We start from the raw sequence: 14077 nt of genomic DNA, 5'->3' as shown, positions 1-14077 counted from the left end.
ACAGCGATCGAGCCACGCTGGAAATTTATACTGGAGTTATGTGTCAATGGTCATAGGAGCGAGGAGAGAGAATAAGTTCATGTCATTTATTTCAAAAATCGTAACGGTATAGGAAATACAGCCAGTTTGTTGGGTATGTGCTTCCTGATTGGAAATTGCAACTTACAGGTCAAAATGATTAACAGACTTTGACTGAGAACTGTTTTGTAACGCAGCGTAGTAATCAACTTCTGGTTATGATAATTCGAGGAAAATACTTGACGATATGATTTGACTCATGAGAAAGTGCTACTATCAGACCTACTAGATTAAATGATGTCTTTATAGTTATCAAAATCTGAAATGCAGGAATAATTATGTTTCGTTCGCTTCTTGAGTTTTAGATGTTTATCCAAAGACTAAACCGCAGCTCTTTCAAGAAGTTTAATTGTCAGTGAAAGGTTGATCAAGATGGAAAATGTACAAAATGACGATAATAATGCCCATGTTGTGACTTTTGACGACGACATACATCGGAGAAGAAGAATTGCAAATGGCAACGGCACGCACATTGCCAGCGAAGAATCGGGCTACGCCTCGCCGGAACCTAGCCACTACCACCAGAACGGTGACGTTATCACCGGAACCTCGAAGCAGCAGATTGGCAGACGATTCTCCAGATGGCGCCGAAAAAAGAAAGTATGCTCCATGAAAATCCAGCGTGCGATACGCGCTTCTATCGTACGCGCTGCGTTTCTCTTTCATGGACTGGCCGCCATCTTTTGCGTGGTGTATACGTCACAGAACTCATATTACTGGTTCCTTGGAGTGGGTTTCGTCTTTCTGGCCATGGAGATGGTGCTGACTTATTCTTTCAATGAAGACGGAGAATGGAAGTGGTGAGTAGTATGGCTCAAGGCATGTACATGTAAAAGGCCAGCAAAAGATGATAAAACAGAGAAATGATAACGTAACAATTTACATGGATTTAAAAACATAGTGATAAATTGGAATACAATTATAAAATTACGTTAAATATTATGATTTGTTAGTTGATTTCCTTCTCGATGATGAAAGAATATAACAACTAAGATGGAAAAGAAAGAAGGAAAAAACATACAAATATTGCCCCCTACGTAGCCCCAAATATATTATTAATAGCATACTGTTATTCTAAGTATACTCAAAACATATTTAAGGTATGGCACATCAATGAAAAGGGGTCATAATAGAGGCACGAAGAGAGGTGAAATTAAGTTCCCAAAGACATGAACACTGTCAGCAAAAATACATGTATGTCGCTAAAAAGGGGGAAGATGAAAAATATCGCATTCACAAAGGGGGCTGGCAATGAGGTAAAAGGAAATTGACCCAAAACTATAATGATGAGATGCAATGAGAGATAACAGGTACTAAAAAAAAAATTGAAAACTGAAAGTGTTTTTGTTTTTCCGTTGTATACGTTTATTTTCTCTGAATAATGATGTTGGTGTACATTGGTGGTTTACAAGATACGCAAGTTATTCTGGAAATAAATTAAAATTAAACGTTGTTATCATTTAAGATTGAGCAAAATATTACAATTGATATTAATATTTTTAAAGGTACTATGTTCCTTTTGCAGCCAACCTCAAATTCTGTAGAACTTCGCAGGAATTATGAATATGTCATCCTATCTGTGAAATTTAAACGTTAGCAGTGTCCTCATATTCAAATTATGCAAGGAAACCCGTTTACTTGCTAGACTTAACTGTCAGACACTATTGAGTGACACTATTGAGTGACACTATTGACTGACTGGCTTTTTTTTCCTTCTTTGGTAATAACATACATGGAAAGAGTTGTAAAGGATACATGAGCATTTTTCTACATCAATAACCCACTTCTTGTGATGGCCAAGATTAAACTGATTGAATCTTTGCGCAGCATAAAACGTATGACCATTCGGTACAATTGTCTGAAAATCAAGACTATTACTTTTGGGCTCTATAGCCCTAAAGTCTATTTGACAACTAATAGTCGTTATTTTTCCACTTGAAGACATTTTCAAGTCCCACCTTTTTTAGGGAAGTTCTAAATTAGTATTATCTTTCAAATGCAGTTGGAATTCAACTTTTTCATTTTTTTGGCCTGCAAATGGGACATAGTACATTTAAAGTGTATTATTGATCCATATTAATGACGCAGTTAGAAGGATCATTAATGTTACATTGCAAATCAACTGCCTGTTGTTTTACCGTTCTCGTATTAAGAGCAGTTTGTATCGTCGACTGTCTCATGTTCTGCCATTTTACTCTTTCAATCAATCTGATCAACTGAAAGAGTAAACATGTGAAAGACGGGAAGATGATGGGATAATTGATTTTACAAATTAAATGAAAATAAAGACATTATAATAAGTAAAGATATGATACTAAATATGTAGACAATTTCTTGGACGATTGATAGGAATGGCAATGAGATAAATTAAAATTACAAGAAGTTTCTGGTTCATGCAATTCAATGTGTCAAAGAAATGTCTACAAACATATGCTGATATTAAAAGGCTATTTCTTTTGCCAAATTGAACTTAGTGATTCTAATAATGACTCAACTCTTTTGTCTAATGCACTGTTGTTTTGCAGTGGTTAAAATGACTATTTGACTGTGTGTTCATTTAATCAGACCTAAATTGTAGCTGCTTAATAATACCACTATGTCCTCTGGATTACAGACAGTAACCTTTCCATAAGCCTTGCACAATTCAGATCGATGAACAATAAGGCAGAGACTATATGACAGATAACTATATTCTTTACCATCACTCCAGCAAAGGTGTGATATCTTTTGTCCTAGAGCAGAGCCTGTGTTTTTGCATGACGACACGGATCAATATTATTATGATAGCGCCGCGACGCAATATTAGATTGAAGTTGGACTTTTATCTATATCTCTCGTGAACTGGATTTGGAGAAACCAATTTGATTATTGGTGTTTAAATGACATTTACAATTTGTTTATCAAAGTGAATGGCTTTTGGGCGTGTACATGTGTAGCTGAAGATAACAATTAAGCTATGATTGTTACACTTATGCATTCATATTTCGCGGTAACGCCTTGTTTTTTTTTAATAATCTGAGAAAGAAGATTACTTTTTTTCCGGATGGCGTCAGTTGTTTATGCAGAGTAAATTAAAGGCTTAGCTTAAGAGTGACAATAAGGATGGGCGTATCATATTTCTTAGAAGAGCCTGTATAGGCTGTGGCCAAAATAATGAAACACACATACCAATAAAATATTTGCACTTTATCTATAATATCTTTAACAAAATCAACTTTGTATTAACTTAAGGCTTAATAAAACTCTTTTTATATTTTTTTTAAATTTATACAAAGAATATTTATTCAAACATTTTTTCTTCAAAATTACTTGAGACTTATCGTTCATGAATACATGTACATGTATAAAGGCGTTTTCACATAAAACACGGTAAAATCGCGGCAGTAAACAGGTGTCCTTGCAAAATTTAAATACAAGGACACTGCTAACGTTTAAATTTCACAGATAGGACATACATGACATATTCATAATTCCTGCAAAGTTCTACAGAATTTGAAGGTGGCTGCAACACAACAATACCAACTTGCATTATTTCGCATAGTGCGTTAAGGAATGTTCTAAATGAATCGTCTAGATTAAAGAAGTAAACAAAAAATACCAAAAACTTTGAAACGATGATTAAAAGCTTTTGTTTAATATAGGTCTTAAATAAATTATTACAGAATAAACTACATTACTAAATGCTAGTTCTTGTTTGGGTGAAAAATTATAACTGATATGTAGTTTTGTAGAGATGTCGCAGTCGAGTGGTTTAAACACTTGACTGGAAATGCGAAGGTCGTGGATTCGACCCCGGCATGGCACTATAGTCTAGTGTCCCATATCCACATTTTTCCATTCTCCAACCAGGTGTTACATACCCGGTAAGAACGGTGCGAACGTTTCATTTCATCTTTATTGATCTATGGTAATAACAGACATTCTGTGTCCATTGGCTTTGTTACAAGGTACAATCATTTTACAATTACAATGCACATAGAACATAAAATGAATCACACTAACGTTTTACAATTTGTATATATTTGCCTACTTGCATATCATATATATATAGGCAATGCATCGTATGAATGCTTTACCATTATTCCTTAATGTTTTTAATATGCATTTTGGTTTCAGAATATTGAAATAATAATAGTATTTGCCTGGTAAAATATCATGACATGTATCCTTCAAGTAATTAGATGTATATCTCCAAAGTTATGAACTGTAAGATAAGGGATATCAGATGATGAAGTGAGTAAAGAAGAATGAATACAGTTGTGTATAATGATGCATTTTGAAGAAAACAAGTAGTCACCGACCCCTCCCATTATAAACTGTCGCAGACAAAAAAGATGCGGACAACAACAACAAAAATTCCGTAAAAATAAAAAATAAGTACTTGCGGTAATAGAATTTGTCAAAATCTAAGCTTCATTCCGTGAAATATACAGCGATTTACGACTAACTGTGGCATTAAACATATTAAACATGTATCGAATTGGTGATAAAACACTGTCTGAAACGTGCACGATATGTGGGGGGGGGGGATAAACGTATTCGAGAACGATTGAAGGTAAAACCAGGGAGGTGTTTTAACTCACATACCCTGGTAAAACAAAGTTTTGGGAAATTTTGAAAATTGGGTGGGTAGTGATTCTTTACAATTTTGATATATTTGGATGCCCCTGTAGATGTATTATAAGCTCTAAAAAAAAAAAGAGCCCCTAAAACACTTCTGCTTTCGAGAAAAATTGAATATAACAATTTACCGGTGCTCCCGTAATTTCAAATAGCGCCTACGGCCGTACAATGGTAGATGCGACCATGAAAATCTCAGAATATGTAGTTGTGATATATAATATCTTAACGGGAATAGCTAATCTGTCGATTTTAGTCAAGAAACATTGTTTCATAGCTAAATTAATATCTTGACCTTGAGAGGGAGCTATACAACATAAAGAGTTTATTATTTACAATTTCATAACTTTAGACTCGATTTCAACCGCGACAATGTTAGATCACTGAATATTGTAGGAACGCATATGCTTCCAATATGTTCATTTGAACCAAATTCATGACCCCATACAAAAACTTTGTAATACCTTTAAAAAATCATTGAGTGGGTCGGTACTTTCTGCCATTTATGTTCTGAACTTCCGCTAGTAGACGTTTGTTGTACAATGCTTGAATATGGTTGGATTGGCACATACAGCCTCGTAAAATGGCGCCTGACCGAAATACTCCGCAGGGAGCAGAGCGTTTTCACTTTCATGTGCGGATTTGGAATTTAATCCAATGACCGGGGTGCATCGCGACCGGAGAAATTAAAAAAGTAACGCTCTCAGAAACGTAATATAAAGCGCTGTACAAATGTTACTGTTATTGTTGTTGTTACTATCATAATCATAGTTAAAATTATTATGTTAGTTGTTATTTTCATTAATGTTTTTATTATTATTTTCATTATTGTTAGTATTATTATAATTATTATTATAATAGTAATAATCATTATTTTAAGCAAGATTGTGAAGGGGTCCCTCTCCAAAGTATTCTGGTTAATAAGTAATCAGTTAACGTCTTACTTATACCTAAATCAGTAATTTCCATGGAAATATTAATGTTATCGTTACAAAAACCTACTGTTAATATAGCCTGTCAACAAAAGTCATTATAATTTGCTGCTAAGAACAAAGATTACATCAGCAGAATTATGATAAGTGTATGCATTTATTTGAAACGGCATTAACGTGCTTCGAATAGCAACCAGTTTGAAGTTTTGCAAATATTTGCCATTCTCTGTCGCCATCGATTGCAACTCCATCCACACAATATCTGAACTACTGATCCAACAATCACTGATATCAACCCATTTAGGAGATGAATGAGGATGCTGAAATCATAGACGGATTCAGGGGGCACCCAAACTGTCAAATCCCCCCTTCTTTGTTTTGGCTAAAAAAATAAAATAATGAAAAGGTCTCTCTCAGGGTACAAACTCCTGCCGCCATCCCACCAACTTTGGAGCTTTGGGAGGACCCCGCAGGATTCGCGGGATGTATCGTCAATGAACGAAAATGAAATATTACATTCTATGTCAAAATAATTGATGCTGATGAGGTTTCTCTGGGTGAATGAAATTATTACTATTATTGTTACTATTATTCTTATAACTTTTATTATTATTCTTATTACAAAAAATGCATAATTTTTCTTCATATTTTGTCTGATACAAGCCCCAGTAGAGCTTGCAAGTGAATTCAACCACAAGAATGATATACTAAAATCTTAGCTGTGGTAGGTAACGTATTGGGCAAAATAGCCTGACTTGTCTTATCATTGACAAAAGTGTTCTAAATTAATTGTATTCAATCTGTCTGCAGGTTCGTTCCCTCTTCGCTCATCTACATGGCCGTGGTCGTACCAGTGGTTTGGTTCATGGAGTTAGGCTCTCTGGAACTCCGACTCGAAATCCAAGCCCGTCTCGGCCCAGGCATCGGGTGTCCGACCACCATCTCGTCCATACAGATCAGGGGTTTCCTATGCCTAACCAACGATACTTCACCATTTGTCGACGTCGTCTCACCCCTCGATGAGGTATGGGATTACATTATTTGTTAGATAGTTACATAATGAGCAGTTGTCAACTCAAAGGCATCCAAAAACTAATATCGAGCCCCCCAAAAAAAAAAAAAAAAAAAATCAAAAAAAAAAAAAAAAAAATCAAAAAAATCAAAAAAATCAACAACAAAAAAAAAAATCCAAAAAAAAATCCACTCTCTTCTGTGGAATACCATCTGGATAATTTCTAACCAAGGACTATTCCCTTATCCTTAGTGTCTAGTTAAAGTGGCAATCCGGGCTTAGGATTTTTTTAATAAGGCATACACATTCAATCCCCTCATGAAAAGTCATATGTGTAGTAGGTCCCCTTAACCTTAGGTACAATAATGTACTTTCATCCGAACACGGTCGGTCTTCTTTCGGATCTGATCAAATTCTGAACACTATGCCAAGAAGCTTATCCACACATGAGTACTATTCATCTAGGAAGACTACTTACCTTGGATCCCTATGGAAATCTGCATTTGCTGTTCGGGTGCTCCACCCCATGGGATGCAAGATGAATGAATGATACCTCAAACCGTATAGATTCCATGAGGCATACTGTGTGAATCTTGAATAGACTCAAACGATATATATATATATATATATATATATATATATATAGTTATAGCTGTGAGAGAAGACATTGATATCATTTTGAACGCAGCCGGTAAATGTCAAGTGCATCACAATCATAGTTCTATGTTTATGTTTACAGTTTTCGGTCTCTTTTATTTTTTGACAGAAAGTGTACGATTTGCAGCAGCTTTTTTCCACCACTTTGCAACAAACTCTCATGTTGATTCTGATCGTTGGGCGCTGGATGATGCCCCGTGGACAACTTACACGTGATCAGCTATCACAGCTTTTATTGGTTTATATCGGTATGGCCGCCGACATGTTGGAGTTTTCCTTGGAGACGTTGAAACTCGATGCCATCGCTTGCCATCGGGACATATTCTTCGTCATCCTCGGGATCTGGTCGTGGAGTCTTTTGCAGTTTACGCTTGGCCTCACCGCCACCAAGGCCAGAAAGCGACGCGTCTTCGGAAAAGTGGCCAAACCTGACGATGAGGAAAAGAGGGTGTTAAAGATGAACAAAAAGTTGCAGCAGACAGCGATGAACATCTTCTGCTGCGGGACGGAGACATGGGCGTTGATGACCAGCGTTATACTCCAGGACGGACCCTATCTCTTCATCAGACTTTATCTCATTATCCGATTCCGCATTTTCGACCAGTCCATGATCTTCTTCACGTGCAAGAACGCACTCCTGCTGTTGCTTCAGTTCTACCGTCTCTTTGTTATCATCTCGGAGACGAAGAAAGCCCATTCGATGTCGGTGAGGAGGCGGCAATCTATGCCGATGGAGGCGCGACCTAATGATCTTTACGGCCGTCGACCAAGGAATGGAAGCGTTTTCTCCATCCAGCCAATACCGACAGCAAACGGCAACATTGCCAATGGTGAAGGTGGTATCCGGTAACTCTTGAGCAAAAGACACCAAACACACGAGAAGAGCTATAGATTAAGATGTACATATATTTGCAACGCATCTCATGATGCCGAGATGAAATTCGATTTGCGCTCAACTTTAAAATTTGCTGGAATCAAAGCGTAATAATTGCGGTCAATGGGAACGATGCCGCATCGGGGGTTTTGAAAACGAGAACAAACATTATGAATGGCAAAAATAGACAAGAATACAGATAAAAAATAGCAAATAGGCTAGATAAAGAAAAACAGAAATTCGTGATATGATAGTGAGAGGGTGAAGGTTGTTTGTGCAATGTATTGATGTACAAAAATTCGCTGCACTCACAAGTCATTTGTGATCCTGTTCGATAATAACAGTGTTTTACCAGCTTCGAAACGACACATTATACGGTATGCATGCAAAGTTTTCGGGGGAGAAAAAAGTGAATATTTGATCACCGACATGGTTGTGATTGAATGTTATTTGGAGGGGGGGGGCTGACAGTAAACATTAAAGTTAACACGGTGGAGGATAGGAGGAACATTGCAATTAAAACAGAGAATAATCGGACTATCATAGCATATATCAATACAAAATAGCGGTATGTTAGGCCTGTTTTTTGTTACTTATGTTACTAATGCTTTTTTGGCCCATGCATCACATTGTTTTAAACGAAATTATTTATTCTCATGATTATTTGAGAACTTCACTACATATTATAGGGGCTGCTTAATGTCATAATCAAAAGTGGATCCAGTTTGCAATTCTGTTTTATCTTACCTTCTCGTAGCATGTTTGCACGATTTTTAAGCGATATTAGCCTGATTAGTGGGTTTAGGGGAGGGAGGGATGGCAAAAGCATTTGCTCTATTAATTGCTCGTACAGGATCAGAGCATGTATATCATGATGTCAATAGTGGTAATGAATCGTTCATAAATCCATTTTATTCAGCCGAGTGCATCGTGACTGTCACCAATTTAACCCATGCAAATGCGATCAAACAATCAGCAAATTGCAATGTTTGTTAGAACGTGGCAGCGCATATAATTACACTTTCATATGATTAAAAACAGCAGAAGAATATAGCCTCTAGTCATTTAGTAACATTGTGAAAGCGCTACTGTCTGGAAATTGGCTACAGCAACGGCGTTTTTAGCATCATTTATATCCAAGAGCTAAATTCCAAAAGGCGCTAAATCCATTTTGACCATCGTTGATTCATTGAGATGAATATGCACATCTCGAACATAAAAATCGACTGCACTATGTTGCGTTTGACAAATATTTGTTTGCATTTTTCGTTGCATTACAAAAGGCGCCCAATTTAAAATTGTTTAATTTTATAAGGAATTATATCCATTATGTCGATTAGGGATTCGTTCGTTTAAACCACGTTCCCTTTAGCCATGTTTAACCATATGGTGTAGTCAACCCTTTAAAAATCTTAATTAATTCCACATATTTACATATTTAAATATCTATTTTTGGATTAATCTCTCCAAATATAAAACACCCGAAAGCGTTCTTTTTCGAGGAATTTTTTTTTCTTCATTTTTATTCAACAATACACATTGGTCAAAAATTGTTCTCCTAAAGCAGCATTCCTGGCAGTATTAATGTGAATTTGAATCGTTGAAATCGCATTGAGGACAAAAAAGACACGGTCGACAGGAGTTTGAATCCAAAAGGCGCGAAATCCACTAAAATGAAAATTATAACAATTTATTAAAAATTAAATTAATTGCTGGATTTGGTTTTAAACAAGATACTAAAAAGTGATGTGAGGCAATACTCCTACCTCATCTGCCAAAAACTTGAAAGAAAAGATAAATGCCCATGGAAATAATATAGAAAATGCTGGATCTGCCCCAGGCTAAAATGTAGTTTTAAAAAAAAAGCAACATACAATTTGCACTTAGCACATGACAGAAAATGCATCACGATGAGCCTATGTACTCTTCGCAGTACATTGTAAATTTATATTGGTTTATGAATGCTCCAAACCTCCCAATATCTCAATTACGAAAATAGGATCATTTCACTCTCCGTTAATTTGCTTTGAGTAATGTCTACCCCAGGCTAAAATGTAGTTTTTTTAAAAAAAGCAACATACAATTTGCTCTTAGCACATGACAGAAAATGCATCACGATTAGCCTATGTACTCTTTCCAGTACATTGTAAATTTATTTTGGTTTATGAATGCGCCAAACCTCCCATTATCTCAATTACGAAAATAGGATCATTTCACTCTCCGTTAATTTGATTTGAATAATGTCTACCCCAGGCTAAAATGTAGTTTTTAAAAAAAGCAACATACAATTTGCACTTAGCACATGACAGAAAATGCATCATGATGAGCCTATGTACTCTTCCCAGAACATTGTAAATCTATTTTGGTTTATGAATGCGCCAAACCTCCCATTATCTCAATTACGAAAATAGGATCATTTCACTCTCCGTTAATTTGCTTTGAGTAATGTCTACCTGTTTAATTCCGCGAAGGTTGGTCATGCGAGTATTAATTCAACCGTGACCCTATTTGAAATACAAAGTGGAGTTACCTCGGGTGGTATATTGTGCGTTAGGTTCTCTTTTTTTTAAATGATTATTTTGTGTGGCGCTTTTACATAGTAGCAAAGAGATCCTATATTAGAACTAATAATTTTATTCTGATCTCTATGCATGGTGGTTGAAACGTAAATTAATATTATGGGAAGCTTTTGGAGGGTCTCGATCCTATCATCGTTGTAAGTTCCCTTTCCCCTCTCACTGTATCCCCCACTCCCCCTCTCTCTCTCTCTCTTCCCTCTCTCTCTCTCTCCCTCTCTCTCTCTCTGTCTCTGTCTCTCTCTCTCCCTCTCTCTCTTCTCCTTTAATATTCCCATCATCGCTTTTAGAAGGGAGGAACCAATCACTGCTTCTAGTGCTGTAGATCATCGTGGAGAATGTGGTATCCTATTTTCATTCACATTTTTATTGTTTAAAAACATCGTCTTTTACATTAATGTTTGCTAATCTGATAGCTATCCAATCACACGTTTAGCAGGTTGAAAACTGTTAAAAATGATGTAAAACTTTCCAAAATACATGTATACTATCAACATTTTTGTTGGGGGGGGGGCTGCTTCGGTCTCTCAATTTCTAAAGAGAAAGCAAGAAAGAACGAACAAACTAGAAAATAATCATATCAACATCAATAAAATAGCGTGGCTCTGATTTTGTTCTTCTATTTTCCACATGCTAGGCTATTTAACTTTTTTATCGTGTGAGGATTTACAAAAATAACCGTTTTCCCTTACATGCAAAGGGAGAAATCTGTAATAAACTGAGAAGTTTTCATTTTGAAGTTAGCTGCCTTTGACATCGTCATTCATTTTTGTTTAAAGTCGTAATGTAATATGCATGTAGAACATCGCTACCATCACCGTGATCACAAACTGCTGTAATGACCACGGTCTGTAGAAAAAATGGCATATTCTTTTAAAAATGATGTATACATGTGATTATTAGTGATTATTTTATGGATTGGGAGTATATTTCTTCTCCCTTTTACTATCGTTCATGTCATCGTATTCATTATTATTTCCGTGATTACATCAATATATTGTCTATTTTCCTATCACTGTATATTTAAAATGAATTCTTAGTATCTTAAGTGATTTGTGGCAATTAACAAGCACTTGTGAATCAAGATTAATTATGGTTAGAGATTCTCCATGATTGTCTGAACTGTTGTTTTTAGACTTTCAATTGAGTAAATAAAGATGATAATGCAATTTTTGGACATTATAATTTGCTGGAGTAAGGTTTCATTATTGATGTCAGAGAGAGAGGGAGATGGACAGAAAGAAAGACAGATGTTGAAAAAGAGGTAGAGACGGAGAGAGAAAAAAGAGGGAGAGAAATATATATATAAAGAGAGAGAGAGACAAAGAGAGATCAAGAGAGAGAGAGAGAGACAAAGAGAGATCAAGAGAGAGACAAAGAGAGATCAAGAGAGAGAGAGAGAGAGACAGAGAGAGAGACAAAGAGAGATCAAGAGAGAGAGACAGAGAGAGAGACAAAGAGAGATCAAGAGAGAGAGACAGAGAGAGAGAGAAAGCGGAAGCGGTGCCGGGGGGGGGGGGGTGTAGGTGCCTAGGTGGGGGTAGGTGCCTAAGTGGAGGGAGGGAGGAAGTTATGAAAACTCATTCACATCATAAATGAATAGCAAGAAGCGTTAAATAAAATGTAGCTTTACGCTAAAGAGATTCAAAATCAAAGTGAAATATTGAAATTCAAATCTTGACTTAGAATTATTATCGAATTTAAAAAGAAGAAGAGATATAGACCCTACTAAATATTAAAAAAAAAAACGATTTTTTTTTTTTTTTTTTTTTTTTTTTTTTTTTTTTTTTAAATAATTTTTTTAATAATTTTAAAACCACAAAACTGTACGTATTTATGAAGTCATTACACACAACGAAGCGAATGACACTTGTACAAAAAGGCTCACACAATAGTCGTAACAGTGTGATGTGATATAAATTTTACGATAGCGCTTATATACAAGGTGTGCCCGTAAAAAAACTTCACTTGTCAATTACTCAGTGATATGACACCAAAATTATGATTAACAAATCACACATGATCCATTAGAGACTGATGGCACTATCAACAAACACATTTGTCGAAGGATGTGGATGTCTGCAAAACCTGGGTCATTGTGGTTTTAAAAAAAATATATGATTTGGAATTATTGATCTTGTTAGGGTATACATCATTTGAAAGCTCATATTTTTATCTTCCATCATGATACGATAATCAAGATGGGAGGAAAATGCATGACAAAGCAAGGACAATTTGTCTTTAGAAAGACACAGTGATATTTTACCAACTGCTTCCTCAAAGATATGTGCATGCACCTGATCAAAATTAATGGGAACCAGTCTGCCCGCTCAGCGAATTCGTGACATTTTTGTCCTGATTATGGTTACATATGGACGAAAAAAATATGAGCTTATCAATGATGTGCATTATTGATAATTTTGAAAAATTCACTCTGTCTTTTCAAGTCCATGATAAATCAAACGTTGCAGCCATCCACTTATTTTGGAAGATGGGTTTATGACACTGCTACTTCAGGCTGTCTGAAATCAGTCAAGCATGATTTATTTATTATGTTTGTGATTTCATAATTATGAAAGGAAGAAAGATTAAATTTTAATGGATGTGCACATTAACCCCCAAATAGCTTAAGATTATTGAATAATTACCCATAAACTTCAGCTTCCTCTTTTCGGGGACACCCTGTATCTGTATAGAGAGAAAGGTGTAAAGAGGAAATACTCCGAGGAACGAAAACGGCTGATTGAAAATGCTTCTATCCAAGGGCATAAATCCCTGAGGGGAAAGGGGTATACATCGCCTTAATGTCAAGGAAATTATTGTGTGTGTTTTTTTTTCAAATGAGAAAAAAATTCATTAATTTTACTCATATAGTAATGAAAATTTCTCTTTAAAAATTATATCAATGTCCGAAAATATGAAAATGACTCCGATTTTCCTCCCAAAAGTTGCCCCATCTTTTCCAATAAAATCGTGTATGTATTATTTCTGATTTAGAAAGTGAAACCTCGCCTCCCCAGATTGTAAGAATCCCCCCCCCCCCTCCCCACTCTTCGGAACGGATTCACGCTATTGCACCCCCATTCCATCCCTATACCAATATCACAATACGCTATTATCATACTCGATGTTTGAAGGTTATATTGATTTGTCCTCTTCTATGTAATTTTATGTTTCCGCACGAATCAATACATGGTATGGGGTGTCAGATACACGCTTCTTAATTGCGTTTGCTCATGATAAACAGAAATATTTTTTGAACTCGGGAAATTTTCCGATCTATTGTTTAAAATCTCTAACTCTTTCTTATTATTCGTCATTCAAGCTT

At 35.9% G+C, this 14077-nt stretch overlaps 1 protein-coding gene across 1 annotated transcript; it reads left to right on the top strand.

Annotated features, from left to right (window-relative positions):
• Window positions 1–450: 450 nt before the first annotated feature.
• On the top strand, window positions 451–8149 carry LOC576194 (transmembrane protein 26-like). The gene is made up of 3 exons (XM_776531.4): window positions 451–878; window positions 6441–6654; window positions 7409–8149. Exons 1-3 carry the CDS (start codon window positions 451–453, stop codon window positions 8147–8149), a joined length of 1383 nt encoding a protein of 460 aa, XP_781624.3.
• Window positions 8150–14077: the final 5928 nt, after the last annotated feature.

This window comes from Strongylocentrotus purpuratus, unplaced genomic scaffold (genome assembly GCF_000002235.5).
Source record: "Strongylocentrotus purpuratus isolate Spur 01 unplaced genomic scaffold, Spur_5.0 spur5_scaffold_5, whole genome shotgun sequence".
In the NCBI taxonomy this organism is placed as follows: domain Eukaryota; kingdom Metazoa; phylum Echinodermata; class Echinoidea; order Camarodonta; family Strongylocentrotidae; genus Strongylocentrotus; species Strongylocentrotus purpuratus.
This window is presented reverse-complemented; position numbering and strand designations above follow the sequence as displayed.